The sequence below is a fragment of the Betta splendens genome, chromosome 17 (assembly GCF_900634795.4).
Source record: "Betta splendens chromosome 17, fBetSpl5.4, whole genome shotgun sequence".
In the NCBI taxonomy this organism is placed as follows: domain Eukaryota; kingdom Metazoa; phylum Chordata; class Actinopteri; order Anabantiformes; family Osphronemidae; genus Betta; species Betta splendens.
In genome coordinates, this window is record NC_040897.2 from 10,195,501 (window position 1) to 10,222,001 (window position 26,501).

At 44.9% G+C, this 26,501-nt stretch overlaps 1 protein-coding gene across 1 annotated transcript in view; it reads right to left on the bottom strand.

Annotated features, from left to right (window-relative positions):
- Window positions 1–26,501, bottom strand: part of cdh2 (cadherin 2, type 1, N-cadherin (neuronal)) — a 54,699-nt gene that overhangs the window by 15,131 nt on the left and 13,067 nt on the right. The window contains exons 3-9 of the mRNA XM_029131026.3: window positions 7,474–7,691; window positions 4,581–4,739; window positions 3,543–3,698; window positions 2,841–2,985; window positions 1,981–2,153; window positions 1,006–1,101; window positions 270–437 (exon numbers count right to left, since the gene is read on the bottom strand). Coding sequence (XP_028986859.1) covers window positions 270–437; window positions 1,006–1,101; window positions 1,981–2,153; window positions 2,841–2,985; window positions 3,543–3,698; window positions 4,581–4,739; window positions 7,474–7,691 — 1,115 coding nt within the window. The remainder of the gene's footprint in view (window positions 1–269; window positions 438–1,005; window positions 1,102–1,980; window positions 2,154–2,840; window positions 2,986–3,542; window positions 3,699–4,580; window positions 4,740–7,473; window positions 7,692–26,501) is intronic.

The window sequence follows — 26,501 nt, forward strand, 5'->3', positions numbered from 1 at the left end:
ATGGTTTAAAAATCACCGAACCAACAGCACGTAATAGTCATAAAACGTGATCAACGTAGATGAAAAAATACAGCAGGACAAAAAGAGCCCTGACCTTTAGCAAAGCGCTTTGAATATGAAGCATTTTGCAGAAGGCATATGTCTCCTGTTTGTCACCCTCTGAGTGGGCGTTCGGGGCAACAGGGACCTATAAGGCTGTCATATGAAGGGAAAGGCTCTTTCTTTATACCTGACAGCCATGTGTTCTGTGCTTGGGTGTTATACTGTACCCGGACAAGCTCTTGCGGGAATGGACCTCGGGAGTTCTCCGGAACATTTATTGGGGGGATGACCCAGTCTCTCTTCATGCGTTTGAGTGAGCTATCCGAGTTGCTTGGGGGAAATTTGATTTCCTCCAAATCCTTGGAAACGACTGGAACAATAGTAACTTCCTCGACCTGTGTAAAAGAATTATTGTAGGTTATGAGTATTTAAGTACCATGTGAAACAGTATATATAGTAATATTACTCAGTCTATCTTGCCCTGAAATCTACTAAAATTATAGTTTATCATTTGTTCTGGGTAAAATATTCCTCTACCCTGTTTATCTGAGACCTACTGGATAAAGCCATCTGTGCTCAGTACCCACAACCAAACATTAGCATTTTGTGATAATTGTCTGCTTATCGTTAGGATGATAGTATTCTCCTTTTGTTGCCATGCTGACATTAGCATTTAGCTCCAGTATAAATAAATATCTGTTAGCAGGCTTGCAGAGAGCTATTGTTTGGTTTATCCTGTGGGTATGAACCTTTAATCCTGATTACATCATGGGAGCACATCCACCTACTGAAGAGATACCTTACTCTATTAATACTATAGCATGAGCAATGTCTTTGCTTTCCTTTTTTTCCATATGGCATTAACACGCTTCATGGTCTTAAAAACGCTGCGTAAGCACAACCATGCAAATGTGCAGAAACAATAGTCGGGACTTATAACACAGATCTAGGTTTGTTTCTTACTGTCTTAACGTCAGTGACACTGATGACAGCGGTGGCTGTGGTGGAGAGGTCCCCCATATCCTTGGCCTGGATGATCAGAGTGTACTGAGGCACCTTCTGCAATAAAGTAGAAACAAACAGTTGCCGGGTTAAGAACACAATGTCTGCCATAGCCACTGTAGGGAAACTGCTTTGTTACGTAAATATCTTTTTATATAAACCTGATTTATTCCCAATGGGGAGACATGAGTTCATGACTGCATGTGTGGAAGGAATGCTCCTGCTATGTAAACCATCATGAAGCTAACAAATGACTCTTTTCACATTAAAAGCCACTCAGGTGACGGACCAGTTGTTGGGTAATGAGAGTCGAGCAAATTACATTCATGGTGGCAACCGGCAGACATAAAACTGCTGCCCCAGGGCGGTAGTGATTGAGCAACCACCTAGTCTGATTGCCCACGCTAGAATTGCACCAACTTTAATATTTATTTATTTTCTGCAGCAGCAATGCCATCCAATTAAATGAGAGAGTGGTAGCATTTACAGCAAAGGGGAAAGGGAAGAAAGAAAATGCAAGTAAAGTTTCTGCATTAGAGGAAAAAGGGACATAATGGGAAAATAAGGGAAGGGGAACATTTAGCTGCTCAGTGATGCATGTTGCCTCCTTGTAAGAGTAAATAAGTGTGAAAGAGCCCATTTCTACTTCGCATTTAGTTGGTAACTACCAAGATTCACTTTGGTTCATTAGTTGTCAGACATTCTGGATATTAGCAAAGATGTTCAAGCTGTGTCACATCATTATATTTAAAACATGCACAATCCACTTATGTAAACATGAAAATCTGATCTGCAACAAACAGCCCCTGCAAGACAATTATGTTTTAATATAACGGACGGTTGAGCTAATGAACGCTTTACTCTAATGCAGACATAGTTTTAGTTTACATTTAGAAACACCAGAGAGAAAAGCCACAGAGAAATAGACTCAGTCACCTCTTTGTCCAGGCCTTCTGCCTCCAACATTATCTCTCCAGTTGTTTCATTGATGGTGAAGACATTGGCGGTCGGACTCTCTGGAATCTGGGACAGAATCTTGTAACCCACCATGCCATTGTCTGTTTTGGGGTCGTCTCTGTCAACAGCTGTTACTGTCATGACAACTGTTCCTACAGGACAGAAACACAGAGAGAAGAAGCAAAAAAAAACTATTTAATGCAGCTGAAGTAAAGGCCATCATAGAAATGATATCAACTCGGTCAGTGTTTGCATGCACTCATGTAACAATGTAGCATTCTGTCTTCCCCATTAAGCTGCCACTTAAACAGGAAACCTTGTTTGTAAAAAAGGGGGTAGAGGTAAATGTCTCTCAAAACACAGATTCCCCTCCTATGTATGCACATAACCAGGTTTCTAACCAGGTTTCGGGTCAAAGGTCGCTGCAGCCAGCACTCTCTTGTAGAGGCCGAATGAAAGAGGAGATCCTTTATCGCAGCGAGGCTGCCTTGTCTTTAAATCCAGCCTTTTCTGAGCTACAACTAAGAGCCGTGCCAAACCACAGTGCTCTGTATTTGTTGAACTCATTTCTTTAATTCAGACAGCTTGTTCTGTGAAATGGGAGCCCTATGTCTGTCTGCGCGTCTGTCTCACAGCGCTGTCAGTCGGCATCGCTCCCCCACTTGCATATGCACACATTAAAAAAAGAGCTAGAGTAGGTACAGGAGAAATCAGATCACGTATCTGCTGCATTTGTAACTGTCTCTCGGGATCCAGGTTCGTTAAGCGCATGTAAAGTCAGATTTACCTGGTTAGTGTAATCAGTGTGGTAGTGTGCTTATGTTCATGCACTGCATTACCTGGTTTGGAGTCCTTTGGAACGGTGCCGTTCCAGATCTGTTGAGTGAACTCCGGTATGTTGTCGTTCATATCGATCACATTGATCACAATGTCTACAGGTTGTTCTACTAGTCTGCCATTAAGGTCCACTGCAAAAACTCTCAGCTGGAGATAAACAAAAATAGACCTTGAGTACAGAACAACATAAGGGCAGAAAATTCTCAGCTGCACAATGGACCGAACTCAATGTCACACATTAAACTACTTTGATAATTAAGTCCACAAATCATAATTGAATCATCTTAGGGCTTTTACTGTAAGTACAAGAGCAACCACCCTCATTAAACCACTGACAGGAATTCTGTTCTTAAAGAGACATAACCAGCTCTAGCATGAGGAGAAGCTACATTCAGCCTGATACTTGCCATTGTCTAATTCAGGGACCACAGCAATGCAATGGAATAACAGCTAAATGACTAAAGCAGCTCTGCCAGGAAACAGACGTTATCTTAACATATCAGTTTACTCAGAAAGATCATGTTAAATTGTTTAAATTCTCAGGCGGATAAGTCAGGTTTTCTGGTCCTTATTGCGTCTAAGGAGGGTGTTTAGGCTACACGTGACCCTTGAGCACATGCCAACCAGTGGGAACGCACAAAAACCTTTCTTGTCCAATGCTGGAATCTAAGAAAATGGCTTTTAGGCTTTTATGGTTGACTTACATAGTAGCTGGAAAAATACTCTCGATCCAGCGGCCTGGTCAGAAACAGGAATCCAGTGATGGAGTCGATGATGAAGATGCCACCGGGGCTCTGATCCACACCTGGTCCTGTTAGTTGGTATTTGATAGGCTGGTTTTTGGCTTGTGAAGAATGGACCTGATGGCAACAGATTTGATTGGTTAATTGGTTAAAAATGCAAACTATAGACATAATCCATGGCCATTACACTTTGCTACACTGACTATATCTGTTATTTAAATTTTTTGCTGTTGATTGATTTAGTGAGCAATAATTGCCATCTTAGCACATATAAAATTATACTGCTGTGTAAGGAAAAGAGAGTGAATCTAAAGTGTATGTGTCTGTGTAGCATTGAAATTCTGTCTTGGCTCAGCTTTCTATCCTGTTAAGCCAAGAGCCTCTGTGCCTACACCCTGGATCCATGCTGAGCAAACAGAAACAGCATTTCCACCTCCTGATATCACCCACAAAACACCAGAGATATCTCTTCTAATACAGGCAGATTAAAGCAATGCGTACAAATAGTATGTACAGGACACTTGACATGAAAGTCAACTTAAATAAACTCTTATCTGCTGTAGTGCCCTCTGATGGCCACCTACACTCAGACCGGACCACAGAAACGTTCTAAATGAAATGGGCCATGTGTGTCCTTGAGGCATGATAGAGTACTACTATATAATTTAAAGGAAGTATGATATGTCAGCAGGCCACAGAGGAACAATTGCACAGGTGAGTGCTTCTAATGTCTCTGCTTCTAAATAATGTCACGTTAAAGTTGTACCAAACGCCCCCTGAAACAAAAGACAAACAATACAGCAGCACAAAAAAAGAGTCCTGACCTTTAACAAAATGCTGTAAATATGAAGCGTTTTGTTGAAGACTTATGTTTGTGACCCTCTGAGTGGGAGCTCAGGGCAACAGGGACCTATAAGGCTGTCATATCATGGAAAAGGCTCTTTCTTTGAAGCTGCCATGTTTTCTGTGCAGCCATGTGCTTGGGGTGTTACACTGTACCTTGACAAGCACTTGCGGGAATGGACCTTGGGAGTTCTCCGGAACAATTATTGGGGGGATGATCCAGTCTCTCTTCATGCGTTTGAGTGGGCCATCCGAGTTGCTTGAGGGAAATGTGATTTCCCTTGGCACGACTGGAGGAACAGCGATTCCCTGGACCTGTGGATAATAAACAGTTTAGTGGAAAGGTAGTAATCGCATCTGGATAATATGAGTAGATTCATTTTTAGCCCCGGTGGGTATATGGTGGTAGGACAGTCCGTCACCACCGTCAGCATGATTGTAGACTGCTGTTGTTTGGTTTACCCTGTGGGAATGAACACTAAATCCTGATTATATAATCACTACAATCAACAGCATCTCCTGCCAAACCGATGATACTACGCATACATGGTACATACTGTATATACCGAAGCCTTTCCTCTTCTGGGTTACAAGAGGAAACTGTCATGATAAGAAGAAAACTGGCTGCCATTTTCCACAAAACCTAAGCCTTTTCATTGTCACTTAATACCTATTCTCAAAACACATTACAGTACAACGTGTAATATATGCCGTGAAACGCTTTGGTGCAGCTTCCGCAGCAGCAACACAACACCAGGGCTGGTTTGCTTTAAATGGCAGCCCTCTTCTTATGTCCTGATAAAATGCACCCACACAGACAGACCGGCTTCCATAATGGATCTGCCATCCTCCCTCAGCTGTAATGAATGAGATTTGAAACAAAGGAGGATGGTACCTGCAAGCCAGACACTAAACACACAGATGGCTCAAATTGCCTATGCCGCTCCAGAGACTGAGGAGACTGAAGTAGTGCCAGGGAAAGTTAAAATAACCTTGAACAAAACAAGGCAGGAAGGAAAACACCAAAACAATATGTAAAATCTGTCAATGTCAATGAATGACAGCTGGAATTTCAATGGTGCTTCCATGTGCTTTGAAGTATCCCGTGCAAACATAGAAATTAATTACCACTTTGCCACTTTATATTGTGACCCATATCCCACACTCTCCCTCCACTAGCATCTGGGGAGCTGTCGGAGAGCTTCCACTAATCATGTTTGAAATCCGATTATACTGCTTTCACACATTAGAAATGCAGAGAGTCAAGTGGACAGATAGTGAAGGAGTATGCTTTAGAAATATCTATTACCCTATTAAAATGGCTGCGAGTGCAAGCAGTAATTATTTGCAACCTGTGTTCAGAATGATGAATGACACGGTGGGTCTGCTTGGCCCAGTACGCATCTGTCTTTGGTGCACTGGAGGTCTCGAGACATTCACACTTTCCGAACCCCCCTCCATCTTCTGACTGCGAGTCTACTCCAGATCCAGGAGAGTGTTAGTCTGAGTGATGATCTTAAGAGTTTGTGGGTGCGAGGGAAGAAATCCACACGTGTGCGGCGGCTCGCTCTCGCTCAGATTGTAAAACGTTCTGTCACCGCGGGCTGCGGCGGAGCTGAGGTTCTAACAGGTAGAGATAGTGGGTGAAGACACTGGCGGTAATGAGGATATTGTTTGGCTCTCGTTGATTAAAATGCTTCCCCAAGGCTGCCGCATTCATGGCGCTAATAAAAAAATGTAATCGCTGATGTGATTAAGAGATGCATGATGATTCATGACAATAATTGTGCTGGGGGAAGATAGCCGCTTGTGACCTACTAAACGTGTAAGATACAGGAAAGTCAATTGCTGATTTTATTATAGACAAATCGGGGCAAACCCAGCAGGTTCCACACAGTCAGTAACTTTTGCTGATGCCCTAAAACTGGAACATTTTAATGTATATATATATCCCTTCAATCTAACAACCTGCAGATGTTGTCTTGTTTGGAACAAGTATGTATTTGCTCTAGACCAGTGGACATCAGTGATTAATGACGCCATTAAAATCACATACCTGTAGGAGTCCCTATAGTAAATGATTATCAATGGCTAATGATGGTGCTGTGAAGCCATGCAATCATTACCAGCTACAAGTTTAATTTCAGCAAAGCAAACCGCAGCAGCTAAAGTCAGTGAGTACACATAACTTTTAATCTTCACTCCAGTTAAATTCAAAATTGTCTATCTGCTCGGCCACACATTTACAAATGGATACTTGTAGTGTATTATAGGGCTTAAAAGGAAAATAACATTGGTGTGTGCCAAACAAACATGATTAGTGAATGTTCATTAAGATGTTAGAGGACTAATGAAGTCTTATAGCACTGATTTAATAAAATATCCACATCCACATCACGCAACCCTGCAGAGTATGTCGGGACAAAGAGGCGCACTCCTAGCCGCATGAAAAGCATGCGTCTGTGTGTAGTGTCAATCTTGATTTAACTGATGTTATCAATTCGAGCAGGATCACATAATCCACTGGCACTCAAGTTAAAACCCTGACACCACCAGGCGCCTGAGCTTCCGCTAGGTAGCCGGTGTGCAGCGCCACCTACAGCACATGCTAACGCTAACGCTGACATGTGAGCGCTTGGTTCTTCTGACTAATTGCAGGAAACTGCACAGCAGTTAAGGCCGCACTCTGCGGCTCAGACAGATGCTTCTCATCGTACGAGGTGCTCAGAGGGGTGTGCCCCCCTTTTGGATTGTAACGCAATAACCGTCCTATCGCAAAGGCACGCTCGCTAAAATCGACTTTACGGGAAGCCATTTTGCATCTGCTGTTGCTACCTGCTGACCCTGTTGAGTATATGTTTGTGCTCCTAGTAAATTGACACATTAGGTTTTAATTAGCAAGCGTATATTCAGTCTCGTGGAACACCTGCTACAATTTAGCGAGCTAGTCATCTGTGAATTTGCGCTATAGCTAATAAGCGTAGGTTTGTTGACTGAAGGGCAAAGCAGTATCAACGGTACAAAGGCAGTGTTGGTGCTGTTCATTCACCTTTTTGACTGATGTTGGAGGTGTCAGCCTGACTTGAGTCACCCATTGCTGCTCCGTGGTGGTGTCAATGGCCTTAATCAGCAGCGGTGACACAGGGGCTGTAGAGCGCTCGAGACTCCTGGCGGCGTATACCACTCCGCTGGCCTCTATCCGGAAGTCGGACGGGTTGCTGCTTTCGAAGCGCACCAGACCGCCTCGGCCGCAGTCCAGAAACCTCACTGCAAGAGACAGAGATGGGTTTTGGTTAAAAATTAACCCAACAGTGAGGCAGGAACCTCGGGGAACAAAGGGGTTACAAAGACAAAGGAGATGGAAGATAGACAGACAGACAGGAGGTCCACAAAGGTTTTCTGATTCTCCTTCTCACTCATGCATTATTCACTTCAAGCTGTGCCCCAAAGGTATAGCTCAAAACATGTGCAGTGGAGGAGAGAGTTGCAAGGAGAGAAAACCACAGAAAAAACTGTGCCCTTAAGGGCTATTAAACAAGAATCCAGAAACCCCAAACATGCAGTTAAAACCAAATGTGTAAATTACACCTTCCAAATACTCAGTTTCAGTCGGGCCTGAAAAAACGGGACGTATTATATATTTAATTCTGCTAGATGAGCTGTTTTATTCTCAACAAAGGCCATTGCATGCCAGCTTTGTCCTGCATGACACACAGGGATGCTTTCTGTGGATGACTACCGATCCTCGGCTCCTCGAGAGACCGGAGCAAGTTCACGTCATGTTTATTTCATCGGCAAGTTCACACAAAGAGAAGCCGAGTCTCACGCATGCGTGCAGACAGGTGGCTCGCGGGGGCCCGAGTCCCACAGGTGCCTCAGTGGCGGCGGTACAACAGCGCTCCGCGTTACAAGTGAGTGACAATAGAGCCTCTGTAGATCGCCCATGTCCACAAACACACACCTCAACACCTAAGCGATTCATTGTGTGATCTTTTTGTGTGGATGTGTCTCCCTGGCAGGCGAGCTCCTGTTTATAAAACCAAAACAACACAAAAAATTCCTCCTGGCCACAGAGATCACAGCGTTACCATCTATCACTTGCGTGAAGAATCTGCTGGTGCTGCTTTGAATTATTAAAGCAGATGTGGAATTACTCAACCAAAGCCTTGAAGGAGGGTGCCTAATCTTCCTTTGTGCTGCTACCTTGGGGACCCACTGGTGTCTTCAGAGGATCATCTGCAATCTGTGCACACTGAGTTCCTCTGGGCAGTGGAAGAGGATGCAAGAGATGAGCTTGGGGCCTCAAGGAAGTCATACATTTAACAACCACACCTAACTTAATATCATCACCCCAACATTATAAATCAGTTCTGCCAAAGAGGACCATCCCCCACTTCTAACTAATTCTAGTAATGACGGGTGAATTTAATGCATCTGCGTCTCACAGCAGATGTTTTCTGGTAGATGTCCTTGGTCTAAAAGGTGCCAGGCTTCACATCAGATAGATGGACGCCCTGAAGGCAGAACAGCTAAAAAGCACCAGCAACAGAGGAGAGATGGTGAATCTTGCTTTAAAAAACTGTCACTGACAGAGAAATAACAATAACAAAGCACCTTATACAAGCGAGGGTGTTTTAATGTTAGAGGTAGAAAGCAGAAGAGAGACAAAATGAATCTAAAATAGCAGGTTGCCTAAGGAAAATCTGAAAATTGACATGCAGTGTAATCACAAGGTATTCATTCACATGAATGGAAAGGCAGCCGCGCTCTAATTTGTCAAAACAAATGGGGAGCAGGAATCTTCGGAGCGGACCATGTGCCGCATTCCATCACAGGCCGGCAAATGACTCAAACGCCAGCAATATGAGAAGGAACGGGCGTTTGTACCTGAAGATGCCTTTCATATACGCTGCTAACAACACAGCGCCTACAACAGAACGGCAGAAGATGATAAAATCTTTTTGCTATAATGAAATACGCTGGATATTGACCAGCTTCTTCGTGGCTGCTTTTGTTTAATTACCCTTGACCAATTAGGTTTTTTTTTCTTCTTTGAACCAGGCAAAGCCGACATCAGATAGATGACCTCTCTCTGAAGGCTTTACCTTAAAGCCAGTCGCCTGTAAACTCAAAGCCTTCAAGCAATCACCAACCACCCCAAGACAGCAGATACTGAGACAAAGGCAGAATACAGAGCAAGGGACTGTCAGAATAAGGCACAATGCAGCCGAAGGGAAGGCTTTGGATGTACAGAGCTTTACAGCATTGGTGGCTGATAAAGTGCTTGGATACAAAGATACTCAGCTATTTTTCTCTGGTTCTGTATTCTTTTATAAACCTGTTCTACTTTGGTCTGTTCAATTTTATAATTAGAAGTTAATTTGACACAATTCAGGTAAAGAGAGTGTCTCCTTTATGAATTCATTAACTGGGTATCTGCTATGGTTTGATGCTATAAAATTCAAACTGCATTTTTTCAAACTTGTGTTTAACTTCCATTTGCATTTTAGTGTCTCACATTCTGGCACATTTTGGACCCGTGGACCCTCTGGCCCCTCAACGCCGCAGCCCATGCGTCTCCATTTTCTGTCCTAATGGCACTTTTGACAGTACATTTTTGTGTGCAGGTGTTACGATGCGGCTGACAGCCACGTTCCCCCCGTGAGTTATTTTTGCCCAAGTGTCTTGTTGAGCTGCGCTCCAGCTCTTTAACGTTGTCTGAAATTTGGCCATCAGGACACCTCTGAGAGCCACTTTCCCAGTCAACCCCATGGCAATTACCGCACAAACCCGCAGCAAACACCTCTTTGCCATGGTAATGAATGGGAAAATCCAGCAGACGTTTTGAATTATCACAGAACCCCAGAAATGTGTAGCGTGCATCCAATCAAAACCTCCCCGCTGCCACTTATCTATATCTGGATGCAGTGGCTCCCCAAGGCTCAAGGCTGAAGGAGGGACTCTGGTGCCACACCCTATCAGACATGGGAGGAACGATAAAGGCCTTTGCTTTGGACAGAAATGCCGATGCAGCAGAGAGGGACGGGGGTTGGGGTTTATAAAAGGGGGTGGTGGGGGGAGAGGGGGGGAGAAACAGGCCTGTCAGCAGAAAGCCCTGTCCAACTAATGCCCTGTGCAGGGGCCCAAAATTACCTCCGACTCAGTGATCCTATTCACAGCTTAGACGCCCCCCCTCACTGACAAGCAATACAAAAACCCGGGCTAACCTCTCTGTAGTGCCAGAGTGCCTCGCTATTGTCTGCTCCATCACGTGATAACTCAGACAGACACAAATAGAGAGAGATGGGGAAAGGCAGCGAGAGATACATTTAATTTGGAACAATGAATGCGGACTCCGGCAAAGGAGCTCAGCCTTTATGCTGGCCTGCCAAACACACTGGCTGCTGGTGAGCGGGCTAAAAGTCCCTCTAATGTGCTGTAAATGTGACAGGAGCGAACCTTCTCCAGTGAGATCATTCCAATATAGCATCATTCATTTCTGGGAAGTGAGGTCACGGGCAGTTGGGAAATACTCAGCATAGGTGTTTCATCAGGAGCAGGGGGATAAATGCGGACTCGGGCAAATACCACACCGATAATCCTGCCCAGCTAACCCTGGCAAACAGTACAACCTTGGACAAAATGCTTTATTCACATATGCATGTGACCAGGTTTAGTACAGTGGCCGGCGCTGGCAGTGAAACAATGCAATTTGAGTCAGCGGCTCTATCTGAATGTGTTGTGTGACACATGGATGCCAGCACTCCCAATCCCGCTAAGCCCCTTTGGATCTCACACTCAGGTTCCTAAATTGGGATGGCTGTGATATGAAATTCAAATTCGATCCAAATTTAGGTCATTTTTAATTAATTAACAGATTTTGTGCCCAGCCCTAAAAATAGTCTTGTTTTGTAGTATACTGTATATGTGTATTTTAGTAAAATGACAGTTTTGCATAGTCATGAATGCAAATGTTGTCTCTTATATACTATCTTACGCCATTCTTATAAAGACCTATTTGTCACGTTGAACAACATATTCACATTATATACAGCCCAACTATGTTTTGGCATTTTCATTTTCCTAAAACAACAACAACCTCGGACATTTAAAATATGTAAATTACAACAGAAGAAATGTGTAATACTCACATAGGCGCTGCTGATGCCATGTTCCAAAACATATCAGAATAAGGATATTTCCAAAGAATTAATTTATTCAAAGAGACTTAGCGATGAGGCCGTGCTACACTCCTGTTTTCAAAACACCTAGTGTACACTTCAGATAAAGACGCCGTTAGTAGCTGAGGCTTGGATCTGGGAATGGTGATACTTCCTTTTGGCAGACTAAGCCCTTGAAGGCGTTCTACTAATGCGCCACACTTCAAACGCTACAGAATTCCATGCGTTTCTGGCTGGGCCGCAGATATGTAAGGGATTTGCATGAAAAATCATGGCGTATTTTGTAATCTGTTCAGTGTCTCTAGCAATTAAGAAAACTAAAGAGGAATTGCATCAGAGCGTAAACACGTTTAACAGGCAGCTGGCTCATTTTCCAAGGCTGATTGCGGTGACCATTCCCCTAGCACTCGGTTTGTGTAGTTTATGCATATTGTTGGCACTATTTCTCCTTCCTGAAACTGGTGCTTCAATTATAGCAATATGAAGAGGCCCTCAAAAACGTATTGATTTTACCTACTCTCCAACACGCACGCTCGGACACACACACACACACACACACACACACACACACACACACACACACACACACACACACACACACACACACACACAAACTGGTAGAAACGCTGGGAAACACGAGCAAATGAAATGCCTGAGTGGCTTTAGCCTTATTAGCATCATCTACCGAAACCAGAGAGATGTTCTTTTTATTCTTGCACTTGCATTTGTATCACATTTACACTTGGTCTTTAACTCTCTCAGCACAGATTTCACAGGACAGCTACAAGGCAAGCAGCCCCCCCATGAGGCCTGGAGTCATGTCCTGTACCTTCGCGGAGCCCCTTCTTGTTTACGTTGCACACAAAGGTCCCACATTATTATGTCTCCACGGTGAAAACCACCATTACCCTCTCCACTGACAGCATCATGCTCCGCGGATGCCCGCTGGGCTCGGAACCAGGAGCCAGTCTCACGCAAACCGGCCGCGGTGATTGTTCTGAGCCGACGTTCAGTAAGAGCCCCTTATTCCGGTGGCAGAGCAAGTTTGCGCCGCAAAGCAAACATTCTTGATGACAGTTCTTTTCTTGTGAATAAGTAATATTTGGCCTTTGAAAATAAGCAGTCTCAGTGGGTTAGCAGCGAAGGGGGAGTGCAATGGGACATCACAATTATTCTCGGGCCTTTGTTGGATAAATGAAATGATTCTATGTTTTCCAGTACAATGACAGTGGAGCATTGTGTGGATTACTGTGTCACTGGAGCCAAGAGCTGATAAGGCTAAGCTACATCCTTCTGCAGCTATCGGCGCATAGCTACTGGGATTCTGTTCTGTGAGTTATTGAGACCGGCGTCCTGATACGGAGGCTTTGGCGGGGTATTAAACTGACCACATTACCGGGACGCTGCTCTTCCTCGTCACGACGGTGATGCGGTGCAGTCGCCCATGCAAACGCGAACAGTGTGAATGTACGCGTGAGCGTATGAAACCAGCAGCGCTCAATCCGGAGGAGTGCGGCCTCTTGGACGGTATATTAAATGAGATGTTGAATGTCAGCAGATATTTGACCTTATTTCATCCCCTCTCTGAAAGGTCACCCGGTTTTAATTGCTCTCGACGCCCTCGCTGACCTTAGAACCAGTGCTGGTCACTTGTGTTCAGTCTGCAAAGGATTCCAGTGATCGAGGCGGAGGAGGAGGAAAAGAAATAAGCAGACAGGGCTAAATTAAAGCAGTTTGAGTGAGGACTGAGACCAGAAGCAGGTCGAGACACTGCAATGCCTTTTATAAATCAGATTGTGGGTAATACACCATTTAAGGTGTCCACGGGCATCACTTTTCATTGTTTTTGTATTATAGAGGTCATTCTCCTGTGACCATGTGCCGCAGTAGTACACGTTTGAGGAAATGCTCCACTGCACTGCGCATCCATCTCTGCTCCGCCGCGCTGCTACTGCTTCTCGTGCACTTTCCAGTGGCCGGCGCGCTGGCTCACTCCCACCCAGCCCCGGCAGGGTGAGAAATAAGCATAAATATTAAACATCTGCTATTGATCGCGTTCGTTAATTATGCATGTACTGTGATGAAAACAAAGATGCTACTTAAAGAAAGAAAGTATTACGCTCAGCCAAATTCAGAAACCTGAATTATTTTTCTTAAGTAATTATGCTTTTATATATTGTTAAACATTTAGTGTGTATTTTAATTTGATAAAAAAAGCTGATCATTGTGTCTCTTAAATGTAATTTGGGTTAATTTTCAAAAACAGATAAGTACAAATGCAAAACACATGACGGCTGCAGCAGCTGATTATTATGAGCCTCTGTGCTTCTGGTTCTGAGCTGAGCTGATCTTTTCTGATGAGGCTGATCACGAGGGCCGGGCACTAAAACTGCCTCAGTGCAACCTGTAATGTGGCATTATTAGGTCCTTTTGATCTCAAAAGCACAGACTCAGAGCTATTTAGTTCTTCCCCTTGATCATTTCTGTCAACATACCGTCAAAAAAATCAAAGAGACAAGGAAGGAGGTAGTGACCAGAGATGAGGTAACCTCTGCTGGCATGCTCACTTTTTTTTTTTTTTTTTGGACTTCATGATCACACTAGCAGAGTAGTTTGTGTCTGTGAGCTGTTGCTGAGAGAGGAAACTCAGAAACACGGCATCGCTGCCCAGAACCCCACCAGTCATTGTTCCATAGGGGACAATCATTATCCACAGCCTTTTGTGGAGGAACAGACAGGTGACCTACACCATGATGTCAATGTCTCATTCTGCTTTCACAGGCTGGAAAAACAATCATGCTGAAATCGTGCATAGTTAGTGGTTATCCCCTAAACGCTGCTGCCAAGTCCACTGGCTCGGCGCTGGCGCTGAGACTTTTCCATTTTAACCGGGTAAAAAGCGCATGTTTATGGAAGCTCCGCCAACGTGTCTGTGTTCCTAACAGATACTCGGTTATTGATAAAGAGATTAGAACCGCCGCCCGTGATCTGTGTGCAAACAACGCAGGTTTTAGCGGCAGGTGGAGGCGCGCTGACCACTCATCCATGCGTGTTGTCCATCTTTACAGCCACTTTGAAGGTCTCATTTTAAATATCAGTTTCGATTTTATTACGGGTGAGTATGAGAACGGTTTTATGAAAAGGGCATAAATAATGCAAATAAAAATGCAAATATGTGCACTGGTTTTACTCCAACGTGACGACCAACGACCACAGCCACACACTCTATTAAACCTTTGGCTTTGGCTGAAGCAAGGTGGTGCAGATGAATGTTCACCAACACAAAGCCTTTTCCCAGGAGGCTGACCACAAAGGAAGCTATTTGTACGTTATCAATTTTAATAAAATTAACACCGTTGTATATTAGGCGTGATTAAATTGTGACAAATTATCTGCTGCGTCACCTGACAAGGAGTTCATTTAATGGCGAGACTCAAATGTCGCAAGCCACCGTGAAGATTAAATACCGTGTATAACAGGTAGGGTTATCTATTTCTGCGAGACACGCCCCATACATTGCTATGCAGCACATGCTAAACCCTCCAGTTTCCAAGTGCTTTATGTCTAAGTAACAAATGAAATCATCGTCCCACATTTACATTTCATTACGTGGCGCTGAATAAGCTGCACAAATGACAGGTAGGAACAAACACAGCAAGGACATCACGTTATGTTCGAGGCAATGTAACAGAATGATAGGAATAAAATTGCAATTTACATGCACTACTTCCCGCTGTCTGTACAGTGAGTCATGTTCACACATTCACAGTTGAATAGAAGTCAAGGCAACTGATTGCAGAGGGTGTTAAAACTAAAAAAAAAATCCACTGTATTAAAGAACAAATAAATATGTGAGCCGATTTCGCTTTTCACGTTCAGGTTCTGTATCTGTACTTTTCCGTTGCTTCATTCCACCATTTATAGTCTATTCTCTACAACTCACTGATGCTCCCCTGCTTTTCCAGGTTGACCTCCGGTGACCTGAGGTGCCATTCCATCTGCCGGCAGAAACTCAAACGCACCATCAGGCGAAGCGTGGCTCGACAGCATCCATGAGCCTGTACGCCGTCCTTAGCAATAATGACCTGCTGCTAATTACCAAAAAAATGATAGCTAATGAAAAACGCATGGGTGGCGCATCTGCTCTGCCTTCGTATGAAATACAACCTGCACCCGCTTTGCATAGCTCTGCTGTCAATCAAACCCATGCAAATGACTAGCTCAGGTAAAGACTGATACAGTCCGCTGCATCCAATTACAAGGCCAGCCACACCACGCGCGCGCGCACACACACACACACACACACACACACACACACACACACACACACACACACACACACACACACACACACACGCTCACCATGTGTCTGTTTTTAACATGCACATGTGGAGGCGTGCACAGACGCACGCAGCTTCCCTTTGTGCTCCTTTATGCTCCAAACAGAACGGCGCAGCAATTTGAGCCACATTCACAGTGTGAAGCATTTTATACAGCACAGAGAGTCTGGAGAAGATGCAACGTGGAAGGATGAGATGCACTCACTTATATGTGTATAAAATGTAAAATAACAGGCGTGAGCGAATGCACGGGGACGTGGGACCTACTTCTGGGGCCATTATGTCACGCGTGGCACAGTCACACGTTTTTTAAGAACAAAGCTAATGGAATTCCTGCTCCTCCGTCTCTTTCTCTGGAGAAGTCGGGGCACGGGGAGAAACACGGAGACGGCACGTGAATCCTCTGTGGCTCGGAAACAAAGCCGCAGACAAAGGAGGATGCGGCTGTCAGCCTCTGGAGGAGGCTATCATAATGTACGAAATGAGCTGCTTCTGTGTCTCCCTCCCAGTGCAAAGACGAATTATTCACTGGCTCCCATGCACACAAACAAACACGTACTGTACCGCCTGCCTGTCTGCACATGGCAACCTGTGTAAATTGTCCAAGCGTACATTGGAGAGATAATCAGTTGAAGCATTCTTATACAGATGGAATGAGACACGTTACAAGGGAAGCCACTCTTTCGCTGGAGAGGATACAAGGACATGTAAATACTTCTTTTTCATGCTGAACAAAGCAAATGAGTCACTGTGGTGAACGTGCCATTGCATTCCTAGCTGCCGACCATTCCCCTCGTTTGATTCACTCGCCCTTTGCCACACATCACGCAAACCTCGCATTCTCTCGCTCGCTTTTCATAACAGGAGAAAAACCAGACGTATGGACGAGATGCGGGAGGACCGCGTTCAGAAACCTGCCGCTTCGCAAAGACGGGTGGAAGAGAAAATGTGAAGAAAAAAAAATCCTCAAAACAATGACAGCAAGGAAAATAAAGCTTCTTCAAAGAAAGGGATTAGGGCAGCTGCCAATACACGGGGTGTGCGCATTTGCCATTACACGCTGGAATCAATACATGTCAAATTCCAGCTTGAAACACAATTAGCCCGCGCTTAAAAAAAACGACGAAAAATACACAGAAGGAAGATTAAAGACAAGCCCAATGTTCCTCTCAGAAGCCTTCATATCTAACTCATTCGCAGGCTTCTCGAACGCATGACAGCTTGTTATGTGCCGCTCCAATTGAGGAAAGCAAACAGAGAGGAAAGCATGCATTTGTATGAATGCACAAACGCCGTCTTAGCGTGTCAGTCGGGCCGATCCCTTTGTACCGCGCCGGTTCCGGGCGATATCCAGTTACAACTCGGATGCCGAACGCATCTCGCTGCAGACCTACTTTGACCTGCTTGACCCTCCCCCCACACATAGTTTGAGCTCAAAAGAGATAAACAGAGGCGCATAGAAAATAGGGAGCAGGGAGGTTAGTCTATGGCTGGATGCTGGTACAACATCCATCTGAGCGAAGTAATTAATTTCTGTATCTGGAGGCAGAACGAATCATATTTTCAGACTGATAGCACAAACTTGCAGGAGACAAAGAAATTAATTGAAAAGCTCTTTTTTAACATGACGCCAGCATGTAGACTTTGAGAAGGTCTCCGATTTGAACCGAAACTTGGTTCAGGGTGCGATACGCATCTTACTCCGAGCTGTTACAGTTGTTTTTTTGTTTTTTTTTAAATAGCGTTAATGTAGAAGAACAGCCTTCGATGCTCAAAGCAGCATCAATTTGTAAGAGAGACACATCTTTCTATTAGTGCTGCTCACTTTCAAATGCATGACTTTTTTTTTTATTCCAGAGAAGAGGCAATTTAACACAATCTAACTGACATACTGCACCGGAGCCTCGCCTTCACATAATGCAGTGAGCAGCATTACAACTACACACAACACAAGAAAGTTTTCCGCTGCCAAGGTGCGTGGATGAGAAAACACATAAACGCATTCTGCAAGAGTTTTAAACGTCAATATAGACAAAGAATATCCGTAATTATCTGTATATGAGCAAATTCTGCCTCATAACAAAATACATTTTTCATCGCAGTCCCTGCACTGCAGCAATTCGGCAGCGCAGATCCAACATCAGGTGTGAACAATTAGTTCTGGCACCGGCCCTGCACTAGGAAACGTCTCCTCTCACATGCATTATCTGTGTTAAGGGAACAGTAGAGCGTTGCCATGTGGGGAGCATGGCTGGGTGACTAGACTGTGAGGGGAGAGGCCTTTTACTTGCATGTAATCAGCTGAACTGAGTGGGTTCAGAGAGGGATCTGTCCAGCTGTGCTTTATTACAAACACAATGAGTCCCAGATTAGGAGGACTGGGGGGAGGGAGCGTAGAGGATCATGGGGGAGGATGAAGGGGGGAGGGGGGGTATCTACACACACATCTGTCCTCGGTTTGTCTGCAGCTTTAACGCCAAACCACAAGCACGGCCGTGTACAAATCTGCCTCTGCTCGGAAAGGCTGCCTACGGAAACGTTTCCAGACCTCGGCTTCCTCTGACGCGAGGACCCGTGGGAACAGTCTGTCGCCTCACGGTGACGGTAACGTTCGCCAGGGTCACACTAACACCCGCCACAGCAGCACAAACACAGCGTTTGGTGCTGTCACATGGTCTCTGCAGGTGTCACAGGAAATTACTGTACTGTCCCCCTTCAATGCTAGTGAATGGACTGCTTGTTTCCTGCTGCTTGTTTGTTACCTGGTCACTTATTAACTAGGACAAATGACTGATCATTAATCACAAAAGCATTTGCACACAATGTGCTGTGTGTGAAATTCACAAGGAAGCTAGATTGTTGTAAATGGCAGTTTTTTTGGATATTCAAGTATAATATCACTTCATCTGCGCATCTGTCAGCCAAGTGAATCACTAACGAGCGATCACGGCGCCGCTGCCTGAGTCACCCGAACTGAAAAGTGGACACCAAAAAACAGATGAGAGGGGGAGAAGTGAGATGCCGTGTTTGGTCTGAGTTCTCTCATCATTCTGCTTCAGTGGAACCTCTCAGGCGAACACAAAAATGCATGTTATGCCAACAGAGGCAAGATTCGCTAGGAAGACATCCCACTGCCTTTCGAGATTACTGAAAAGCCTTTCCATCCCCCCTTAGAACAGCTTACGCATAAGGAGTGATTAGACATCAAACTACACTGTTGCACCCTAATCCACTACCCAATTCCTGATGTGCCTCCATGTTTGCCTTACTTACCGCTTAACATACACATAAGTACAGACAAGTTGATTCCTAACATTACTCAGAATTAATCCCACAATAAGATGCTCGGAACGTGGCAGTAAGACGTCCTGATACAGTTGAGATGTTTCCTTTGTGACACTTTATCTGCTATCGGCACAAGCCGCGAGGAACTTAATGGAGGAAATGTCACTTCGCTTTTGATGGACATTAATCTGCTTTTTCATTACTGGGGAGAGGCCGAACTTGGCAACGTTACACAGGCAGGACACCGCGCCGCTTCCTAGCTGCAAATAGTTGGAGGATTGAATTGTTCCAGGTGGGGTTCAATTTCCTTTAAAACTCTTCTGTTAGGCCTGCAGGTGGAAGGGTAGCAATTCCTGAGGCCGGAATTGATCCGATTTTTCAAAGCACATGAACACACCATGAGGAATGAGGGGGCCGCATCACTTGGTCTGCGGCCGGATTTATTACTTACACTACTTCTCATCTAAAGCTGTTCTCTCCACTTATCCACATGCCTCTGATTCACTGGAGCGGGCACAGGAATTACATTTTTTTTTTCACTCGCTTAATCTCATTACTTTCATTGGCTGATAAAAGCCCCCCTGCACAAAGTAAGATTATTATTTATCGGTTTGAACAAGGCCTATGTGCACCAGGTGTGAGCATGCTCAGACGGATGCAGGGAATCAGCCGAGCAGACCAGGGGTGATAATAATGACAACAGTAAACTTGTGCATTCTGCTTATGTCTTCAGTGGTCAGGACATGGCACAGCTGCTTAATAAGCAATATGAGCTTCCTGCACCACTCAATTTCCTCCAGGACCACACAGCAGAGACCTGGCAATATACATGGACACCCAAGATGTACAGTCTAATAACTCACATTATATGAATTCAATAATGTGTCTATATGCCTGCGTGGCCGTTGAAGGGGACGGTAAAACAAACTTTAATATCCCAGTGTGTTAGGACTGTTAATGATCGGTGCTGAGAGCAGTTAGGCTGTAACTCACGGTCCACTGCTACCTCCAGATTGGAAATTCTCATGCTAGCATTACATGTTAAGTGTTATTCCCTTTGAACACGCACACACAGAAGCCATAAATAAGGCCAGGACATTTTCACATCCGCGCCAGTGACATCATCACTGTACACGCGCAGCGTAAAACTCCCCGCCGTTCCTGATTCACCGGCGCTTATTGTGTTCCTGGAAAGGAAATGACGGCGGCCACTTTTGAAGGTTACTCATCAGCGTGCGATTTGGCATCTGAGGGCAAACTTTTAGTTTGCACAAGTCGGGTTCTGGCAGGGCTGAGGGGAACCGCGAAATATGGCAAACACGGCATGTTATGAGGTCACAGGCTGCTGGCGAGCTGTGACGCTTGATGCTGTGAAGCCCTTTCAAGCCTCTCTCAGCATATGGTTCAAATCAAGTACATCAGAGTCATACTGAGTTTTAAAAACAAGCAAAAGTCCCTTGTATTTCAAAATGCCGGATTAATTAGAAACAGTAAAGAAAACTGGCCATAAAATGCATCTCGGCATGTAGAAGAGCTGACGCTGTACTTTTACAACCACATAATTTAAAAGCATCAAATCAAAAAGAAAAAAAAGTAAGAAAAATAAAATACTCAGCTAAGTGAAAGAGGTTTTTTTTGCAGCATCTGTTTTTAATTAAAATTCAAACGGCATTTTTTCAGTGGGTCATTATGTTGTAGTCTTGTAACATCGACGACTTAAATGCATATGCGGCGGTGAGGTTTTTCTACCTCTAAAAATACAGTTTAAATGGAAAATCCTCAAAAAAGTGTGGCGGCCATAATAACTCGTTTCTAACAGTGGAGGAAGCTGTTAAATATATACACAGGACCCGACAGTGTCAGACTACAAGCTGTTAGTTCTGTAAAAAAAAGGCACAGCCACTAACAGTTACTGCACGTGACCAGACACAGACACACAATCTGACTAAGTGCCGCCAATCATGAAGTGGTAAGACTTTAGCCTGAGGTTGACTGTTGACCACAGCTCCTTCCACATCTATTATCCCGAATTAAAGTACATTCAACATAAAAGCTGAGAAAATGTTTAAAGAGAAAAGGCTGAATACTGACGCCATTAATCCGCCTTCTCCGCTGCAGCATTAAACAGGGTTCTCTTATATCCATTAACCCTGTGCACAAAAACACGCAATGGTGTTTTATTAGTTTTGATTAAAGCAAAGAGCTGAACTGGGAGCGAACGTCAACCAATTGTTCTGGTAAAATGTTGAGCCATCACTGATTTAGGACTCCAACAGCAGGATATGAAACAGATACGGGGCACATTTATTCTTTATTAGTCATGTGGATAGTAAGTGCTGGGACGTGTGTCATTTTTCCATATAACCCATGGAAAATCTGCTGTCATGACAGTTGTTCTTCCTGTTGATATCAAACCATGTGGATCTAGGTCAGAAAGTACACCCCACCCCCCTCCCAGATCAGAAAGAGTCAAACGATACATTCAAGTACAGTCTGGGAAAGGGCGTTGTCCATGAACCTCAGTGTGCAGCTCCATCTTGTGTTACACTTCCCCTCCATCCTTTGTGTACAGGGACAATAACAGCATGTGGGGGGTGGGGTGTTGGTTGCATGGCTGACGTAGTGAGGCGGGGGGTCTGATTACCTTCCCAACCAGTGTCATAACAACATGTGAAAAAAGCTCAGTTACACGACAACAGGTGGAGCTTCCCTTATTTCCCTCTGCGCCGTTTAGATACATCAGTGCACGGGCGGCTAAATTGCGAGCGCGAGCAGTTTAACCAAAACACAGCTGAAAATTTAAAAATTTCTCCCGTAAAACTCAATCAACTGCGCTGGGTTCACCTGCGGGGTTTTTTTTTTTGTATGTATGTGTTGGAAAATAAACGCATCGCTGCTCTCTTTTGTGCGCTGATTTACATAAAGTGGGCGTGCGGGGTCAGAGATCATCCCCATCGCAAATCCCTTTGAGTGCGGATTCACAATGGGCCGGAGCTGAATGCTTTTAGCCCGGCGGCAAAGGGGAGCTCCTCCCTTGGTGCCGCGTTCCTCCACGCCGGTGCCCGCACCGCTACCGCCGCCCCATTATTCACAGTTTACCGTTTGAAAAGGATGCTGGAGGCTGCGCTGTAACTCGAAGCAGTCTGCCGGGTATCGGTTTCCAGCGAGAGAACGAAAAGCTGGAGAGCAATATCAAACCCTGAAAAAACAAGGTGTAAGTAAAAACAAGGCCCCCTAGCAGCCATTCCATTGTATTCCGGGTCCATACCGGAAACCGTGGGGCACCTTTCAGTTGTCACATTAAAGGACCCATCCATCTGAAAGCAGGACTCAGACTTACAAAGAGGGGACACTTGCTGGCCAACACTCTTAAACCCAGCGGTAAGTAAGACTTCGGTTGACCAGCATACAAACCAGGGCACGGCATCCCACAGACAAGAAAACAATACAATTAAGTAGATTGTTGCACACTAATTAACTGCATTTTACCTTGAATAACATTCAAAGGTTACATTATTGGAAAAAATGAGTAGTTCACATAAAGTGCATGGAGCATTAAAAGGGGAGGACGGCATTAGAAGGGCATTAAAGCAGATTCCTCCTTGAAAACCTTCCAGTTGGGACTTAACCCTCAAAGAGGGCTACTGTGCCAGAAGCATATTAATTAAATATGCAGGCTTAAAATAACATACATAATAGATATATTTAAGAGTCTGCAGCCGGGATGCTGTGGCAGATATTGCGCTGCATTTGGAGCCGCATGCTTTTTTTCCAGGAAGGGGGATAACATGACAGTAGTTTAGTGACTCAGGATACCAGGAAGACCTGGAAACACAAACATTTGCCTTTCTGCCTCGCTGGAATCCGCATTAGGAGGTCACCGGGCCCTACAGGGCCCTCCAGACATGCCCTGGTGGCAGCTGCGCTCGGGCATTTACAGCCCCAACACAAACAACGCAGAGGGGACGCCTGCTGCCGATACATGTGCATTAAAGCGCTGACACACTACCCCAGACAGTAAGTCTTGAGTAAATTAAATTAACATTTCATGACAGCCAGTTTCAGGAATCTGAGGAACCATTTGCATATATTTACTAAGAGAAGATGGGGATGATAAATGAGTCACGTGGTAATGTAAGAAACCCCATTAGCATCATAAATCAGTCAGGATAACATCATCGAGGTCATGCAATCTTACACCGAATACTGAAATGTTTGATGTTGTTGTGGCATATGTCCCACTCAATCACGCTTAGGTCTTCTGCTCAAGTAGAGCAGTGGGAGCCCGGCTTTTAAAATCAATGTAACATATGGAACACACCAAAACGGGGGGAACGGCGCCCAAGGGCTACATTTAAACATGGACAGACAGCTGGTGCCGCGAGCTATGACAGCACCGAATTTGTGTGGAATTCAATTCCATTTTTTACGGCGGTGGAATTGTGGAGCTTCTCTGGTAAGAACATTAAAGGGGTGTTTTATGGTTGTGCTAGCAGAGAGTAGGCCTCTTAATGAGGGGCAGTGTCCAGCCCGTGCTCCTCTTCGCTTTAACTGCGTGCTTCTTTAAAGCCCGCGTTAGACCCTCAGCCACATCGGGGACATCTGGCCCCTCCATCTACAAACATGGCCCTTAATGGGCAATTACAAAGTCCAGGGCCTGGGAATATGCTTCGATTTATAGTTCGGATGTATCTAAACCCAGAATTCTCTGTCTATCACGGCCACATTAGGTTATATGAGACAGGAGGTCCATCAGACCTAATAAGCCTTATCCTTTCCAGAGGATGGCCATTAAACTCCCCTCCTACCACGCCGGCCCAGCCATCAGCTCCCAGTCTAGTAAATTAAACAAATGAACGGCGTCCTCCGTATTACAGTTAAAGCATAGAATAACATGAAAATATGAAGCTCATTAAAGCCCCACTCCATCTACACTCCAAGCAGAGCCCAGCTAAACTTAATTATAAATCATTTATAAGGCCGAGATCCAACGTGTGTATTTAGTTTCACTCTCTCAAAGTCAGGCTCATATTCAGTCCTCCTATATTCCTGCATCTGAGTGTTCCTGTGGGGAGACGGTTGCCCCTGACAACCCCCTGGCTTTTGCCAAGTTGAGCCCTCTTAATTTAACTTTCTTTCTTCTTCACTTCTTCCTCCCGCTTTGATTTCACCCGGGGATCTCCTGCTTTTATTAAGTCCCCACCCCCTTTCGCTACAAACAAACACGTTATCCATGTCAAATCCATTGGCGACACCCTGAGGAAGTCAAGCTGGAGCCAATCGTGTCTCTGCCCTGTGTAATTCCTGAGGCAGAAAAGGCAAACACAGCTGAAATCACAAATTAGCCAACCGCGTGTGTGTATCATTTTCATATCTATACATCTCTATCCAACCTAAATACATCTAGTCGGTATATATTTATACAGTCAAGATGCTTTACAAACCACTTTCTTTCTTCTCTTCTCCGGTGCTAAAATAAGAAACTGCTAATAAGAAAATTGTTTTTTCAGGTTGTGAGTGAGCGCAAAGAGAAATGAGGACTTAGAAAAAAAAGCATCACGCTGCATAGTTCAGTTCTTGAGCAAAGAGAAAAATTCAAACAGGAGACAAACAAAGAATAAAGCAATCGATGGTGAACTATTTTACCCCGTACACCCCTTATTGGTTTAAGCCCGGAAGCAAAAAATATAAATACTGAGAATTCTGAGCAGTGTGAAATATCGCCACAGGTGAAACTGAAAGGCAGAATATATGCTGTATATAATGCTTTTTGTTCAGTGGCCTTTCCTAGTAATTAACACCTGCCAGCAGTCATTGGCCCCCAAATCCTGAGCTGCAGGTGTGAGGAGGCCAATGTGTGACCTGATGAAAGACACACTGCCAGTGTAGTGCCAAAGAGTCACTTCCCTTTACCAGGGAGCCATCCTTTATTTAGCATAGCCTGAGGAGGTACGCGCCGCCACCAACACCCACCGACACGGCACTAAAAATAAACACTCGCCACCAGCGCATTCAGTCCACTGGAAATGAGCTATTACGTGGGCAATATGCTGGTGGGCCCTGGACTGGGACGGAAAACAGAGGCGGAAAAAACCACTGAACGCGGCATCGCAGGTCAAACTCCGAGTCGCCACCTGTGCGCCGTTACTTCTCCCACTCTCCCCTTCTGCTCACCCAATGGCCGGAACTCGAGAGGTGACAGTGAATACTAACAAGCGCAGATAGTGTCTCCCGGGCCTCTGTACAGCGGCAACAGCACAGAATCGTAAATGAGCGACTTTGACAGAAAACACATAGGCTTATAGAAAAAAAGGGGGGGGGGGGTGAAGGATGAGCAGTGGAGGAGGCAATGAATTTAGAGGTTGGGGGATTTTTGATATGACGGGGGTAGTTATTTGCTGGCAGCAGCAAGCCCTTTACCAACAAAGGGCCTTTCATATTTCCTGTGAACAGAGACTCCCATTAATCCCGGAGGGAGGGCTCATCTCAGCCTTCTCCTCCGCACATAAATTACTCTTCTTATGCCCTTCCTCCCATTACTGCTCAATGTTTACAGCATAAAGAGTGAAGAAAGAGAGCAGAAGAGTCAGCCACACATCTTCAATGTGTTAGGCCACTATTAAAAACAGTTATGTCGGCGCTAACTCATAACACATGTGCCAACATTTGCTTTCCTCCGAGCCGCGGCCAGGAAGCTGCGGCTGCCCCACTCTCCATGTCCCTCCTCTCATTCTGTCGCTCTATGTTTCATTTCTGTCTGTCCTTTTCATATGGGAGGAGAGAAAAAATCTCTGCCCAGCTGTCGCATTTCTGAGCAGATGAAAGCCGCTCTGACGGGCAGAGAACATGCCAATCCCCACTTATCCTGCACAGAATAGAGTTTAACAGCAGTGCACAGCTGCATGGGCACAGACACACAGACACACACAGACACACACACACACACACACACGCTTAGACCCCTTGGTGGTCTGGTGGAAGACACGATAAGCAGCTGAGGAGCCATCATCTCGCCTGCGTGGCACTGAGAGAATGGCTTTACAAGAAGTGGAGGTGAGAGAGAGAGAGACACAGAGAGAGAGAGAGAGAGAGAGAGAGAGAGAGAGGTGGACGGGGATGGAGTGAGAATGAAAGAGGAAGCGATTTAAATGAAAAAACGCTCTTATACATGTGCCCAGTGTCTGGACAGCCTTATTCCAACACACAAATGGATGGTGGAGGAATTGCATTTTCCAAGCCCACTGCGGCCGGACCAGTAAGTGAAGGCTGGG